This window comes from Gobius niger (assembly GCF_951799975.1).
Source record: "Gobius niger genome assembly, chromosome: 1".
In the NCBI taxonomy this organism is placed as follows: domain Eukaryota; kingdom Metazoa; phylum Chordata; class Actinopteri; order Gobiiformes; family Gobiidae; genus Gobius; species Gobius niger.
The window spans coordinates 52,140,970-52,158,285 of NC_136852.1; the positions used below are offsets into that span (position 1 = coordinate 52,140,970).

Sequence of the window (17,316 nt, forward strand, 5' to 3'; positions counted from 1 at the left end):
GATAATTTTTGAGTGCATGTTTTTGTCTGAGGGGGAAATGCAATGGGGTGGTCTCGTGCATGCACATCTGTAGAAGTAACGGTACACGGGCTGAACGTTACATAATCAATGTTTAATGTTATCAAAAGAAACAGGAGAATCGTGCATAGTGTTTCTCTCAATGGTAGTTCAGGGAGGCGCGATCAGGATCAAGATGAAACTGAAGCGCGTTCACGATAATCCTCAGTCATCAACAATCGAGCGCAGAAAACTCGACCGACCCACAAGAAAAAAAAAATAGTAATGCTAACAATTTTATTTTATTTATTTATTTGTCTTTGATGCTTTATGTTTTAATTTACTGATGAAAAAGTAAATTGAATAAAGATAAAAAAAAAAAAAAGAGTCAACAATGATGATTTGTTAAAACAGCGATAGTGTATTGAAAGCTTTACATTACACTTACATAATTCATATTTAACTTTTTAATACTCGTTCGCAAGAAAAGGGCGAGAACTGAGAATCATGACGTTTGTCCGCTCTCCCCCGCCGTACTTTCACATGACTTTTTAATGCGTGTGACCTGCATTCCTCAAGCGGCGGGCTGTCTTCTGTCAAACAGGCTGAAGTAAGACAACAGGGGACCAAACTGCGGCTAAAACATTTTCTTTAGCGGTCGAAGTGTTAAATCGATTACGTTTTGCCATCGCGCAGTTCACAACAGAACACAGGAAACTATTGTATTAAGTGTTTTTCTCCACCAGCAACCACACAATCCCAAGTTTTTTGATGGATACAAGGTAGAGTTTTTCTTTTTTGCGGTCGGTCATGGCTGAGCACATACCACCAGACTTAAGAAGGTAAGATTAGCCTGCTTTTGGGTGGATAATGGCATTATTCTCTCATTATTGCCTGAAAAGTAATGCATTATTCACCTATGTTTACTATGCAACACTGATCTGAATACAGCATAACAACATTTGCAATTTGTCAGAATTATCACAATTATAATGATTTGATTGATTTATGTTTACTTTCTGTAGGTGCAACTACTTTTTCCTGTATGATGGATCCAAAGTGACAGAAGAGCAGGATCCCACAAGGAAAGGCATCTGCTATTTTTACCCTGAAGAGGTGCGCACAACAACAACAACAACAACAGCAGCAGCAGCAGCACAACAATACATACTTAGTTGTCTTGCTGTTTAACACGGTCTGACTTTACAGTTTAAAGTGAGTATCTAACTTTTTATGATGTCGTGCATTTGGTCAGACTCCCATTGACAAACAGGAGTTGCTCTGTGGCCAACTGGCTGGCGCATGTCGCTGCGTCTCTGAACTGTCCTCCTCCCCGGTGCACGTGCTGAGGCTGCACAGGAACAAATTTGCAATCCGGATGAAGGATGATTTCTTTTGGGTAAGTTGCTGCTTCACACCTCATCGTAACTTAACATTTTATTGCATGACTTGGCTGTGTGCTTTAGGCCCTGGGCTGCTCTGTCGATGTCCCCACTGTCAGCATCTGTGAACTGCTGGATCAGATTATTGATCTGTTTTGTTTCTACAATGGGGCTGTCCGACAAAGCTACGAGGTAACATCCTTATACTTCCGATCGTACACTTTTTCTTTTTAATTTCGCAAAGGTGTTTACTTGAACCGTTAAAGAAAGGCTGATGAAACAGAGTCCAAAACATATGAAGTGAGCGGCAGGTTAAATAATCAATTTTCATGATTATTGCCTCATGTTGTCAAAGGAAGAGTCCCAAGAGAACCATGTGCAGGTGCTTTGTTATAATGCCACATTAAAGGAATAGGCCACCGTTTTTACATACTGAGATATGTTCTTACCTTAGCTTTGACGAGTTCTTTAGGGCCTGTCTGGTCTTCACCCATGTCTTCAATCACGTAAACACAGCGCTGACGGCGTTAGCATTTAGCCTCTCCCTCTCTCCTCTATAGCTCCAAAACAGGTCAAGATATAAGCTACCAAACTCTTCCACGTTTTCCCTATTTAAATATGGTTACGTGAAGTGTTACACGACAAATTATAATTACACAAAATTAAACAATGTGGATTTTCTAAGCGGACAAAAGGGGGAACTATATTGTAAGGCGTAGTAATACCAGGAGTAGTTTGGCATCCGCACAGTAAAGTGAAGATTACTGCGCGGATTTCGAACTACTCCTGGTATTACTATGCCTTACAATATAGTCCCCCCTTTTAATAATTATATTATATTTAGTAATTATACTTTGTAGTGTAACACTTCACGTAACCATATTTAAATAGGGAAAACGTGGAAGAGCTTGGTAGCTTCTATCTTGACCTGTTTTGGAGCTATAGTGGAGAGAGGGAGAGGCTAAATGCTAACGCCGTCTGCGCTGTGTTTACGTGACTGAAGGCACGGGGGAAGATCAGACAGGCCCTAAAGAACTCGTCAAAGCTAAGGTAAGAACATATCTCAGTATGTAAAAACGGTGGCCTATTCCTTTAGAAAGGAATGTCTTGAAACACAGATCAGAGAGGGAATATTTATGAAATCATTATAGTTACATATTTACCATAAAGATAAGAGATAACAGACTGACTGCTCAATACAACAACCCTTAAATAAATACAAAAAATGAACATTTAGACAGTACTGTGTAAACTATTCCAGAAAGTCTAGTTATTTCCTTTTTAATTTCGATAATCGTAAAATTGCAATATTTTTCTTCAAAGTAATCCTCATACACTCATCACTCATAAATGTTGAATCTGGCCATCCCTACCTTCAGATTTCTTGCTTTGTTTTCTGCAGCTGTACAGACGGGAGGTTTTGGCCGCTCGATGGGCACAGTATCTCTCGCATCTACAGCAAGGCTCCACAGACCTTCACCACATCTTCAGCTGCATGAAAACCATTGATTCAACAAATGTGCGTATGAGACACTGCATGACTGCACAAGCTACAGAGCAAGAGGTTTATGTCATTTTCAATCAGTAATAACAAACGGATGGATATTAGTCCAATCCCGCGTGGCATGATTACGTGCATGTCTAAATCACATACAGCTGCTTGTTTACATGTTGTTAATGTCTTCTTTTGGTCTCATTGTGGGCGTTTTTTTGCATCTGTTTCCAGCCTGTCATATGATGAAAGAATGACCTTACAACTTCAAATACCCTTTTTACTCTGCACGTCATTGCAGTTACAATACAAAAGCCATAGTGTTTCCTTAGGCAAACGCACATATTTACTCAAGACAAGCTGAATTATCTTTTTCAGGTTGACCCGCTCCTCCTTTTGAAAGCAGCCCTCATTCTCCAGGCATGTCAGCGCTGCCCTCTAGTGTTGGCAGGCTGTATCCTCTTCAGGGGAAGGCAAGTTTACATTTTTTGACAGAGGACTATATTTGTTTTATGCTACGACTGAAAATTATTTGAGTATGTCTTTATTTTTCAGAGTTGTGAGCACTCAGATGACGCCAGCGCTCACTATGAAGGTGATGGTTCGTGAAAGTGAGACGTTTATAAAGGTACAGCCCGGCATCTGTTCAACTAAAGCATCACAACCACAGCAGCTCAGTGGCTCTCAAACTGTGGTGCATGCAACATTGGGGAAACTTGGACTTCTTCAAGGTCTTCTCTAACTTCAGATACATTAAAGTAATTTATACTTAAGGGGCTATACGGAGTTTAAAAATGTTAAAATTGAGTATTTTCATCCCCCTACATGTTCCAGCAATGTTCTAAGGTGTGAATTGAGCCCAGACTTATTCACCACAACTGCCTCTAAAATCACTCAAAAAGTTATTTTGGTCCGTAATGCACGAGCTTAATATAGAAGGTGCAGTTACAAGTATGACCTGAGGTGGCAGTAGTGAGTATAAAATGGCCAACTTGCATCTAGTCTCTTTAAGTGATGCATCTAAAGCTACACTTTTGTAATCAAACCATGCACATCCCGATTGTGAGTTAACCTCTTTACCTGATCCCATTTTCTCCTGTTCAGCTTTACCCAAAACTAAAACCTTCTTGACTGAAGTTTACAGCCTATAGGCCAGAGCAATGCTTTATTTGAAAGCTAAGACCTACAAAACTGATCGTGACTTTTTAGTTGCAGTATCGCTGCGATTTTGTCAATTTTTTTAAATTGTGTTTCTGTTGCTTTTCCAGCACGTTTTTGTTGTTTCTTTGTGGCACCTTTTTTACCTTTTGTAGGTCATTTTTTGTTGTATTTTCATCCTCCATTTTGTCGCATTGTTCAATAAGTTTTTAGACATGGTTTATGGACTCAGCTTGTATAGCGCTTTTCCACCTTCATCAGGCCCAAATTGCTTTACAGTAAGGCCCCAGTCAACCATTCACTCTCTCATTCATACACCAATATACGCAGACACTGGAGGCAAGTTGGATGAAGTGTCTTGCCCAAGGACACAACGACAGTGTGCATTTGTGGGAGCTGGGATCAACCCAGCTCTCGCCAATGCCGAAGTGGAGCGGTCATAGCGAGACAGACTTGAGACGTGAACAGGGTGGACCACCCAAACTAGTACTGTGCTAATTCAACCTCTGTATTCACATGGTGCTAAAAGAAGTTTACTCTACTACAAGAAAACAAGTTCTTGATGTGAACAATTTAAGAACCGCTGCATTAGTTACTTGATGCAGCTATTCTGTCGTCACATGAAACTGAAATCAAGCATTGTCCAGAAACAAAAGTTTATTAGATTGTATTCATATTATTAATCTATAAATTACATATAAAGCACGTTGAGCCGATTCATTGTACAAGCTTAACTTCATCACAAGAATCATATTTGAACCATTTATTTCATCATAAACATGTGACAGATTTGATTTAATTTCAGACCCAAAAACACAGCGGTGCGAGCGGCTCTGGTTCACTGGGAGAATCCGTCAGCTCCGTCCACGTGTTTCTGACCTCGTCTGAGCTGCACTATCTACAGTCCGCTCCGGTCGACAAAGAAGTCAAGTACTGAACTTTTACATATAAAGAGTAATTGTGCCTGCTAGAGCAGTGTTTCCCAACCAGGGGTACAGGGACCCCGGGGGTACTCGAGAATATAGCAGGGGGTACTTGGAACAATTTCAGATAAAAAACTGAACATTATTTTGATAAGAAAAGCTATATTCTGCAATCATATGTGTAGTTTTGGGAGAATTTTAGGTTTATTTTGAACCTTATTACATATAAATCGCTGTTAAGTGATTGCTTTCAAAATAAACTGCAACACCATTGAGGTAGGGGGTACACGGATTACCACTGAAAGGTCCAGGGGGTCCACAAAACAAAAGACGTTGGGAACCACTGCGCTAGAGCACTGCACAGTATGAGAAAATGTGTAAGAAATGAATTAGCTTTTGTGGTAATATATATCTGGGCTTATACATGACTATTATTGCTCTTCTTTTATGCGTTTATCCAAGTCTTACTGTATGTGCCTATTGTCTTCCCAGAGCCCACTCCACTCCATGTAAAGACTCCCAACCCATTAAGCCCCGTTTGTCACGAACTTTATCGGACACTCATTCGACTGACTCCGAGCCGTCCGACCCAGGATCCTCCCAGTCCCCTCTGGAAACGCCATGTAATTCACCTGGAAAGGTTTGTAACCCTGCCAACGCTGACTCGCTCCTTTCTTCCAACTCTCCCCTCCCAAACGGCAAACTTGAACATGAAGAGGACTCTTTTTACCACAGCTTTCATACCAACGGTGGTGATTTTACTGATAGTAGCGTGAACAGCTCGGGGCAAGAGGCCGTCTGTGTGAATGGAGGCACAGGGCAAAGTTGCAGGACGATGTTGGACTTTAAAGGAGCTGGTGGGACTGATGTATCACATGATGGGGGGCTGAGGAGGGGCAGTGGTCACATGTTGCCCCCTACTGGTTCGGGAGCAAATGACAGCCAGCATGATGACTCTCTGGTGCCCATGACGCTGTACCTGCACCGGGTCAAAGGGCTCGTGCTGGCCCTGCTGGTGGAGACGGACTTCCTGAACGACTCGGACGCCATGGAGGAAGTGGTGAGTTTATTTTAAGGCTTTTCAAAGTTGTATTAATTAAAAGGTAACATTTTCAAATCTAAACTTTATTTTAATGACAAAAACTGAAATGTTGGTTCTTTATTTATTTATCTATTTATTTTTCATTCTCACTGATAATCCAGTCAGAAAGCAGAATAATCCCCAAACTTTGAGCTCCCCCGGTTCCACTGGCTAAAACCAGTTTGCAGTAAATCTAAAAGGTCTCTTCGATCTATTTGCTTGGTACCAAAATCCCGGCACCTGTCCCCAATCAAGCCATCACTAAAGCCAGTGCCAGCTTTTAAATATTGATTCATGCTTTTGTTACGACGCGGCTGGACTACTGTAACGCTCTGTACGCTGGCATTAGCCAGTCCTCGCTCGCACGCCTGCCGCTGGTTCAGAACGCCGCAGCGCGCCTTTTAACTGGCTCATGAAAGCAGGATCACATTTCACCTGTTTTGTCTTCCCTTCACTTGCTTCCAGTCCAATACAGAATTGATTTTAAAATTATTTTATTTGTGTTTAAATGCCTCAATGGTCTTGCTCCCCTATATCTGCCCTACTCCCCGGCACGTTCGCTGCGATCGGCGAACCAATTGCTGCTTGTGGTTCCTCGAACCCAGCGCAAACTCAGAGGAGACCGAGCGTTTTCCGTCCTTGGTCCCAAACTGTGGAATGAGCTGCCTCTGTGTATTAGACAGGCTGACTCCCTTCCTGTATTTAAATCACGCCTCAAGACGCATATGTTCTCTTTGGCGTTTAGCTATTCTGGAAGTTGACTTTTACTGTTCAAATCGCCCTCTTTTGCCACTGTATACGTGTATATATGATTGTATTTTATATTGTCTTTTTTGTGGGGCACCTTGGTCAACTTTGTTGTTTTTAATAGTGCGTTATAAATAAAGTGGATTGGATTGGCCGAATTATGCCAAAAAGAAGGCTTTAAAATCATTTCATTGTAACTGGCATTAAATCTAAATTTCTTAGAAGATATAATCTTCCATAGAGACAGAATCCACTCAGTGACGTTGCTCACCTATGTTTACAGTATACATTTGTCAATAACACAAAAACCATGGTCCAAAACAAATTCAGCTGCAAGTTTCACAGAAATTGTACACAATCTTTTGCTCAAAAGTTGCCCTCTGTGTCAAAATTCCCTCTCATTCCTCTGTTTGATTGATTGTATGTTTACAAATCTTGCGAAATGCTGGCATTTGTAGCATTAATGAATTTAGGCAATAAATGGCATTAAAAAGCACTGTATTTGGGATCTGCTGCCACCTGTAGAAACCCTGATATGGTATGTCCACATTTATAAAGTAATACTTAATTGGATAATAAAGCAAGCATGGGCTTCTGTTATTAAACGACTCCTTTTGGATTGTTATGTGATAATTTTGAAAGTGTCACATGAGAAACGTTTGTATGTTCAAGGGTCCATAAACAGCTTCATTCATTAATTTTAGTTGAGTTTATTTGTCAGTCACCATGCACAAAATACATTAATCTTTATGAAAAGACGCTTTGTGCCAGGTGCTATTTGCAAATTTCCATCTTCCCCTGGCTTGAAGAAGAACAATTAAGGCCGATATTGCATTTGCTTTGATTTTAGCATTTATTTATTTATATGATACAATGTTCTGACTTCATTCGTGGATTATACAGGGAAAAGCAACACAGGCCAATACCAGGAGAATGTTATTAGCCTCTACGTTGATACTATACATGCCCAAAGATGGCTCTGGAGGTTTTTATGGGACAATTATATACACGATAGGAAGGAGGGAATCCACTAACAATAAAAATGGCAATCATTTATTTCATTTCCACCAGCCCTACACCGTACTCCATCGATAACAAAGCACTTCCCAAGGAGACTGCCCTCACTTTCACCAATCAGCAACCAATTACAATACCAACCAGTAGAAAATAGTGGATAGCAGGTTGAGCTGTGTAGGACAAGTGAACAAAGGGGGCAAGATCCTAAAAGATTCCAAGTCCTCATCCTGAGACGTGACCTCAAGAAACGTCGGCCTGAATTTTATTGAGCTCTGTTTCAGCAAAAGTGTAACAAAAAGCAGCTTTGTGGCACATTTATTGTCATGCATCACAATATCTCCCCGTGTAATCCGCCAACTCATTACAATTTGAATCTAATTTGGCCCTAAAGCTTCAGTGTGATCCGCGCTTCAAACACTGTTGGTATTAATTTAAGCCAGCCCTTCCACTTTATGGCTACATGAGTGCACTAATTTGTCTTTGTGATGTTAATGTCTCCCTTTGTGGTTTGTATCCAGTATCACAGCAGCTTGGCCGCGCTCAATGGACTAGAGGCCCATCTGAGGAGCGTCACCCCAGGACCCCCAGGCGCTCAGGGACCCTATGTCTTTGCCCATTTCGACTGCATTCAGAGCACGCTGACATGTAAAGCCCACATAATACCCACCTCAGCTGGTCTCCTCTTCATCTTTGCTTTCCCTCTTTTTTTCTAATCTTCTCTGATGACTTAATCTTTTTCAGTTTCCAAGCTTTCACTTTTCTTCTAGAGTGAGTATTTACATTCGGTGCATCCAAATGTTTATGGTCCTGTAAATGTTTTCACAATGTTAAGAATGCATAGGAGGAGGTGGGCAAGCGAAAAGCAAAGATTTGGCAAAATTACTGTAAATGGCAATGACGAGTACCAACCAAAAAGCTTCAAAAACTGTTGGTATGAAGTAAGAATAAGTAGATGAAATGAAATAAATAAAACGAATAAAATATAATCAAATTGATTGATTCATATTTTAATATTTCGCAGTTTTGCCCACCCAATGCATAGATAAAAATCATCTTTAGTAGCCTCAGTGAATAGGTAGGTAATCAGGTAGGGCTAAACTTTGAACGCATTGCGCCAAAACTGAAATGTGCCCCAAATAAAAGGCAAAAATAACTAAAATATTTGTATTGACGTTCTGTCCAGTGATATAATATTCTCAAACATCCAGAATAAGGTGCTTTTGATACAATATACAGTGGCGTGTTAGTTTGCTGTCTGATGTACATTTTACTGAAGTATAAAATCAGACTTCAACTTGTCTCGGACCAATGTCATTCTATGCATAAACTGCCTGTCCAGGTCCTGAACCTCCTGTGTCTTGTATCTCTGTAGCCAACTTGTCTGGTCGACCCGGAGCAGCCCATGAGCGTCCTTTTGTGAGGGCCACTTCACTCCTTCACTCGCATTTCTGTAACACTGAAACTCTGCAGGAGGCTATTATCAGGTCAGTCCAGCAGCGGGGCAGAGGTGATGGGGGGTCTTCAGCACGGATATTGGGGGCAGGGATCGGGGATGTTGGGGGTTTATCCAGTATGTGACAATCTGCACATGCCTGCACACCTACACTGCCCCCCCGCATAATGAAGGAAACCTACCGAAGTGCTGCAGCTTAGACTTTTAACGCAATGTGCTATCAGTCACTCATTTCAATTCAAATAGGTGGAACTTGTTGATAAAAACGCAACCTTTTTGTTATTCACATGTTGTTTACACGTTTATTATTTCACTCCCCGGACCATATACATGTCAAAAGTCGGATCATGTATAAACTACATTACATTGTTCCCATTGCATCAACTTCTGCTGTAAGATGATGGAGCCATGTTCTTGTGTGCAGGAGTGCAGGTGCTGCTGTGTATGGGACCCGCAGTGTGGCGCAGGAGACATTTTTCCTCCAACATGGCGGATCCGTGAGAAACTCTGGTATCCCGAACCACCAGGACAGTGCCTTCTCTCTGCCCACCAAGGCCCGCCACCGACTGCTCAAACATGGGGTCAACCTGCTTTAATGGGACTCTGTTCAAGGTCATCCACTGTATCATATGTAAATAGTGTCATAAACGCACATTCTAAATATTGTGTACATGTGATAAACATAAAAAATATGAAAGAGTCTAAGTTTGAATATGCATGTAATTTGAAAGTGCACATACCATAAGAACATGATTACAGTAATCTCATTAATGTGCACATTCACCACTTTAATTCAATGAATGTAGTGCGCTTGTGACTTAAGTTACAACAAAATGCAAACTTTAGTGAAGCAATGTATTTATGACATCATATTTAGCAATGTTCCTGTTTAGTCCTATTTATGTAATGTGGAGTTCAGAAAGGTATTTATAATCTATAGTTGTGTTTTTCCCCCTAAACGTTGGCTCTGTTGAAAACATAAACATGGACTGTGTGTGTGAGATAAAGTATGAAAATGTATAAATCTCACAGTGGAGAAAATCACTCAAGCAGCTCTTTAAAACATACATTATTATAATAATATGCATCTGTGATACCATTATGTGTCATAATAAAAAAACCGTTTACTATCATTTTAAACATACGTGTTTTGTCTAAACTTGCAGTCCTCTCCCTAGGCCTCGCGCTTCCCTTTACATCGCTTCAAACTGAGCGTGTCACATTCTTGCAATATCAGTTTTTTCTTATTACAGTCATTTTTTATTTCACATCTGTAAATAGGATCGCCCTTGATGGTCCAAACATAAAGTAATTACAGTCATTAGTCGTAGGTGAATGTGAATAGAGGAGCCCGAGGCCCTTCGGGGCGCCTCATTATGCAAGCGCATTTTAAAGTCAGCAGCGGGGGGCAAATGGGTGGTTAGGGGCACGGACACAAAGAGGGGCAGGGTCAGGATTCAAATTCTAAGTGGGAAGATGTACCATTGTCGTGGGGCTTATATACGAGGCCTGAAGTGCGCGGATCAGGATTTGGCACGCAGGAATTAACGAGTACCGAGCGTCCACCATCGGCAGAAACATGACGCCCGCACGAACATGGATTGTATTATTTCTCGTGACTGTTTTCGTAGGTGACACCGGTGTGTACAGTCGAGTCCTGTCACGTAGGACTACAGTGGAATATGATGGACGCGCGTCTTTACGCGTGGACATATGGAAGCGTTGGAAACGTGGGATTGCAGATGCGCACCGGGAGCGTTGCGCAGAGCTCACGGCGCCTTGGATAGAACACACGGCGGCGCCTCAGGGCGACTCCACGCTGCTGCCGCTGCGAGTACGTCCCTTTTTACCAGGAGTTTCGTATGGATCGATTTTCCCGGGAAAGTCCCTCTTCAGTTTTGTGCGCAGGGTTTATCACTGCTGTCAACAAAAAGTGCACTGCAGAAGCGTGAAAGGAATACAAGGGAGACTCAGAGGAGGTAAGCGAAACATATCCTGCCACCACTCAACACTTATGTATTCTTATTTTACAATAAAGATTTCATCAGTGAGCCCATCAGTTGCACTTAAATATGCAGTGATTTGCTGTAAAGACACTTGAGAGGTCACAATAGGTTGATTTAGCATCTGCATACAAATGAGTCTCAGCTGCATTATGTCCTCTGTGAGTGTCCTGCTGACAGATTAGGTCAGCTCTGGAGTCAATCAGAGCATACTCTTTAGGCCTTAGTATCTCTGACACTTGAGGATCTTTGACATTCAAAAGTGTTCTGCTTTTCTCTCAACTTCCTCCTTATTCTTTTCAGAGGCCGATGTGGAGTTCCTGTTGTTGAAGGAGATTTCTTCATTGACAGTGACCAGGGCTGAGCTTCACCTGCAGCTCTCCAACCCACAGCATGTTCCCATTCGACCGGTGCTTTCATCATTGGCAAAGCACAATCTCCCCACGAGGTAACCGCTCCGTTCTACCCACAGTTCAACGCTTCCTGTGTAAAACATGACCGTAACATTTTCATTAATTTGTAGGTACAGTTCTTCAACACAAGGAGACATTACAGAGATAAGAGTGGACTTACATTTCCTTATCAAAAACTTACAAGATGTCGCGGGAGGCGTCACATCTCCAGGACTGAGTCTGGTGAACATGCGCCGTGTGGAAAGCCCCCCTAAGGACAGTGACCCAGTCTGGGACGACGCATCAAGAGGCCTAGATCTAAGTTTGGTCTTGGATTGTGGTCTGTCCTGCAAGTCCAATGATGTCCACATCTTACACGCCCCATTCATAGCCCTCTATTACAAGTAACAGGACTGGAATACAATCTATCAAAAGAAAGCACAAATGGAAAAATACATGCACTTTTCAACTTTTATTAATTTATGAATGTATTGTTTTTAAAAATATTATATATTATTGTATAAATTGTGTTATACTGTGAGTTTACGGAGTTGTTTTGCGTTTATTAAAGCGCACACTAGTCAAAAGTGCAGAGTTGTGACTTCTATCAATAGACTGGCATTGTTGTCCACTTTTTTCAGCTGTGTTCTCCTTTTGCACCTACTCCATAAGATTTTCTATTTTAGGATGTGGTTTTCACAGTTGGTACAGAAAGGTAGAGACAACAGCACCTGGACAAACAAAGGCCTGTGCATTTGCTGCAATTCTGTTAAACATTGTCAAGACTGTCTGTACATTACTGGGATTTTAGAGGCTTTTGCTGAATCATTTTAGACTAAGATACACTCTGTTTTTAATCGTGAGCTCATAACAAATCCTGAGCCACATTTGGATGAAACTGCTAAGTCACTAATGAGTGTAAAACTTTAAAATGAGTTCTTTGGGGCTGTTTAGGATATCAAAAACCTGTAATCCCTTCCTGTAAATGGGTCTCTCTGCCTCCTATAATGGTGTCTATTAGCATACAACTTTGCAAATAATTTCCTAATTGCAACAGATAGAAAACAGGCCACTTTTGTTTCATAAGACACGATTGAAGGAGCCAAGTCCAGCTGGCCACACATAATGGGCAATGTCTCAATTTGTTCTGCATAAATGACCAACTATTAAGACAAATGTCTAACTATCTTGTGGTTAGTTTACCATCCTTTTCAACCCCTTAGCAGCACTGATTAGATTTCAGTTTCAGCCAAAGGAAAGGTTTAATTGCATGACTTTATCCAGTTACAGGTCCCATTTTCTCCATTCAAAAGATGGAATGATTTCTTTATTGCTAGGGTAAGGGTCCTCCTACTGTATTACAAAAGCCAATGAATACCCTTTAAAACATCCAACAAATTACTATCTCTCTAGCCTCTCTCCATCTTTCTAGCCCTTTTTGCCCTTCTGCAAAACCCCTGATGTACCGCATTTTTTAACCAGTTGTACTGAAAATATTGAACAGAACCTGCATTAGCTCATGTATATCACAAAAACACAACCCATTTTTCTGATAAAATAGCACATTTATTTAAAAAGAGACAGCATTTATCAGAATTTGCCATTTTTGCAGATGCCACGTCTGAGAAAGTTCACGCTTGAATACATGTCTCTGCCCACCTGCTGCAGCTGGAGCCCTCGAGAACACTTTACTTTACTCCTGAAATCCTCTTTTCTCCTTATACGATGCTCAAATTGAACTATCCAACACTCCTGTGGCACACTCAGGTCAGCAATTCATAATTTCTCTGCCTGTAAAATGAAACGGACATGAGGGGCATTGAGGACATTAAAGAGGCATTTTACTGGGACATCCCAAGGCTGTGCTCATGTGACATTCGGAAAAGCGATAGATCGTTTTCATCTACGTCTGTTGAAGGTCAGTAACCATGGCAACACGATAGGCACAAAATCACGACTTGACGACTCCAGAAAAAGTATGGGATCAACCAGAAATGTCTGAACTGTGATTTTTACAGGGCTCTGTGTATTTTTTTTTGTTTTTTTTGTTTTTTACTGGCTAAATTACTCTAGCTTGTGAATTTTTATTAAAAACGCACATCAGCTTGTTTCTAATGAGAATACGTAAAAACAAAGCCCAGACTTGTTTGACTCACGTAAACAGTGCTTCAGACAGTGCAGGGACAGTAACCCGCAAGCCCTTTGAGCAGTCGTTACCATGGCGCTTGCTTGCGTTTTGACCTCCAACAATGTCACATGAAAAAACATCTACAGTTTAACTTTGAAGAGGAGGACAGGCCAGAATTCAGTGGTACTATTCGCCTTTTACATGTTCAAAACGCTGGTGCTTGGAGCCAGTGTCTTTATCGAGCTCACCCACTTCCGGGCACGACTCGGGGTCCGGACGTAAGCATTAATTTTTTGAAGAATTCAAATATGAAGAGTTTAAAAGCACAACGCCAGCAAATCAACTATGTGTTAACTACCGACCATCACACAGATATTTTACAAGAAATAAACCCAACAAATACTTGAAAATACATCAATACAATGATTTAATAATTTTTCAGTTTATAACCTTTTAGACAAATCTTCAACGTCACCTTGTGTGTAATATGTCCATGAGTTAGCACATAGCTGATTAGCCAGTGTCGTGCTTTTAAACTCTTAATATTTGACATTTTTGACAAATCAATGCTAAAAATGAATGGTATATTTTATGTCCGGACCCCGAGGTGGGTGGGACAGTCTATTGTTTGCCCAATCAATGCTTTAAAGGCCCTGTCCTCCATCTGTAATGTATCAGTCAAATTTTAAAGCCACGCTGCGCAACATTTCACCCAGTAAACAGAATAAATACAAGCATTACAGATATTTTATTGTTAAAAAATATCTAAATATATATAATTGAACAAAGGTGTGTTTGCTATTCTGACTGTACTGTAACTTTAATGGGACTCATCTGACTCAAGGCGGCCAAACATGAGATTCACAAGTCCAAACCCAGTCTTTGATTACCCCCCTCAGGAATAGCACTTTCTGTGTCTAGCCGATCATCAGGAGTATATTTTGTGGGCAGCAGTATAATCCAAAATGTTGCGCAGTCTGTCTTTAAGCTGTGAACACAACCAGTTGGTAAAAATGAGAAACATTGCGTAAACAAAAAAACAATGTGAACCGTGGGATGCAGACAGCTCTTTGGTTTTTATGAAAAAAAACAAAGAAACATCAAGACATCAGCTTCACTCCATTTGTTTGTATATAAAGAAGGCTTGTGGTAAACTGGATTCATCTTGTGAAAAACAGCGGTAATGTTTGTGAAATGGAAGTCCACCCTTTGAAATGTTACTGTGTCGAGTGAATTAAATTAGGGATTTTGATACAAGCCGACAGAAGAGTGACCTCAAGGCGAGCGATGGTAAAGCAATGTATTCAATATTTCAAGGCAACAGACACAAAAATTAGATTTTCTTTTCAAAATACATGAGGCAGTGCAAAAAAAAAAGGTCACACCAATAAAATATCACGTTTAAAAGTTAAAAACGAAACATAGATCCTGAGGAAAAAACTCAAAACATACAAATCAAGTGGATCATAAAAAAAAAAAAAAATCTCCAGATCAGCCCCATTCATTTAAATTATATATTATAGAATGGAAGATCCCATATATTCAGAATCAGTCTAATTTACTTTGACAGTTCATTGAATAGTTATTCATATTTTCACTCTGTACCAACAACCGTTCCTCTGTAAAAAATAAAGGCCTCAAAAAGGAAAAAAAAAAAAATCCCACAAACTACAAAATAAAAGTGATAATCTTTGTCACACGGAATCAGTGTGAGCATGTACCTTATATACACACGTAGCGGTGTAGCATCTTTAAAAATGGACAGAACATGGCGACTTTGGTGCTGAATTGCAATTATTTAAAATGAATCTTAATATACATATTTTCTGGCACCATCTTTTTTTTGCACAAGGTAGTCAGGGAGAGGCCCGTTGCCGTTTCTCACATACTGCATGTGGGGGGAAAGGCAAGGCTCTGAAGGCTGGAGGAGGGGAGTCGTGTGGGACATTTAAGACGCGTTAAGCTTAGTGAAACAGGCAAAGTTACAACAGCGTCTTTGGACCAGAACAAGGCATTAGGAGAAAGGTAAGGGGAGACATAAATAAAAGGAGGGTCCACACAACACAGCTCTGCTAATAATGAGAGTAAAGCGGCTTTTCAGTCGCAAACAAGGATATCATTGTACAAAGGCAGCACTTTTAACAAGCAAGGTAGGCAAATGGCTTAACACGTACAATTAATAAACATACAATACTTTGCAAAAGTTTTAATGGGGTGTAAATGTTAACTATGCATCACTGTTGGCCAAAAGACAAATTCATTAAATGGTCCAATACCTGATCAGTATATTGAGGGGGGGGGGAGCAGCCATTTCATCCCCTTAGTATTATAAGGACATTTAAGATTCAAAGTTTCAGATAGTTCAGATATGAGTAATATGTTTTTACTCAAGAATACATCAAGATCTACAAACCTTTGATGTAGTATATTAGGGGGGGGGGGAATCTATTTATATTAAAAATCGAGTAAGTCAAATTGATTCATATTTTCAGAAAAACAATGTGTTTTTTTAAATATATATAGTATATATATATATATATATTCTATTATTCAAGTAACTGCATCATAAGATGTATGTAACAACCTTTTAGTATTAATAATTTGTGACGGCCGTTGCTATTTTTCAAGGTTTGTTGATGCACTTTAACTAAAACAATAAATATATAATTTAAAAATATATTTCCAGTCAGCAGTTCTTTTGTTTTAACCGGTTACTTGCCGTCCCACCTGATCAGGGGACTAGGGTGAGGGTTAGGGTTATGATTAGGGTTAGGAACGCCATGTGATGTGACACAGACCCTAACCCTAACTCTAACTAACCCTAAGCAGGTAACAGGTTTAACAGAGGGGCAAAAATCTAATTGTACATCAAAGATTTTTTTGAGGGGACAAAACATTTGCTCAGCTCAATAGTGTGTATAGAATAGGTCCAGGAACAAGAATACTGATAATAAGAACAACTCAAGCAAGGCAGTATTCCTCCCTAAAAGTTGCAAATGTTTTTATAAAATGCATCCCGGTAAAAAAAAAAAGTGATGCTAGAAAGGTGTTAGGAAAGTTAGCTCTCTTTCCTCGTTTGTAAACATCAGGTATAGAGTCTTTAATTTGGACTAGCTGTTAGAATACTAGTTCTATCGACCTGGACATTATTACATTGATTGACAGAATTTTAAAGATGGAGGATGCCATGCTCACTACATGCTGAAATGATTGGTTTCGTTGAGTCATTTACCCTGGAATTAAAGCAATCTTTAAGCTCGTTTGAGGTTCACCTTGGGAGATAATGGCCACAGTTCATAGCTTTCTTAAACCTGCCTAAGACTTTTGCAGAGTACACAAACAAATGCACTTTAAACTTTACATTGAACAAAAAGGAGAAAAAAGGCGATAGCAGTAAACATACTTTTAGATTGTGCTTTTTGAAGGTGTGGGGCCAGTGTGAGTGAACAATTAGCACCTATTTCGTAACTCGTGTGATTATAAAGGATAATTAAATTACACATATTACTCAATTCATGGAACGTTAATATATCGTTTTAAATA

At 40.2% G+C, this 17,316-nt stretch overlaps 2 protein-coding genes across 5 annotated transcripts; both read left to right on the forward strand.

Moving 5' to 3' along the window:
- Positions 1-550: 550 nt before the first annotated feature.
- hps4 (HPS4 biogenesis of lysosomal organelles complex 3 subunit 2) lies at positions 551-9,911 on the forward strand. Of its 4 annotated transcripts, XR_013793884.1 has the most exons (13): positions 551-839; positions 1,023-1,113; positions 1,253-1,396; positions 1,464-1,571; positions 2,782-2,898; positions 3,250-3,344; positions 3,427-3,499; positions 4,835-4,959; positions 5,445-6,012; positions 8,316-8,442; positions 8,539-8,565; positions 9,170-9,281; positions 9,675-9,689. XR_013793884.1 is itself a non-coding variant. In XM_079576615.1 (12 exons), the coding sequence occupies exons 1-12, from the start codon at positions 808-810 to the stop codon at positions 9,844-9,846; spliced, it is 1,764 nt and encodes a 587-aa protein (XP_079432741.1). In that variant the 5' UTR covers positions 551-807; the 3' UTR covers positions 9,847-9,911. The 4 variants fall into 4 exon arrangements, 2 of the variants coding, with proteins under 2 accessions (XP_079432741.1, XP_079432742.1); XM_079576615.1 differs by lacking the exon at positions 8,539-8,565 and having other exon boundaries at positions 9,675-9,911; XM_079576616.1 differs by lacking the exon at positions 8,539-8,565 and having other exon boundaries at positions 551-779; positions 9,675-9,911.
- A 459-nt stretch (positions 9,912-10,370) lies between these two features.
- Positions 10,371-12,176, forward strand: LOC306969011 (uncharacterized protein). Its single transcript, XM_079564620.1, has 3 exons — positions 10,371-11,229; positions 11,557-11,701; positions 11,777-12,176. The coding sequence occupies exons 1-3, from the start codon at positions 10,830-10,832 to the stop codon at positions 12,051-12,053; spliced, it is 822 nt and encodes a 273-aa protein (XP_079420746.1). The 5' UTR covers positions 10,371-10,829; the 3' UTR covers positions 12,054-12,176.
- The last annotated feature ends 5,140 nt before the right edge of the window (positions 12,177-17,316 follow it).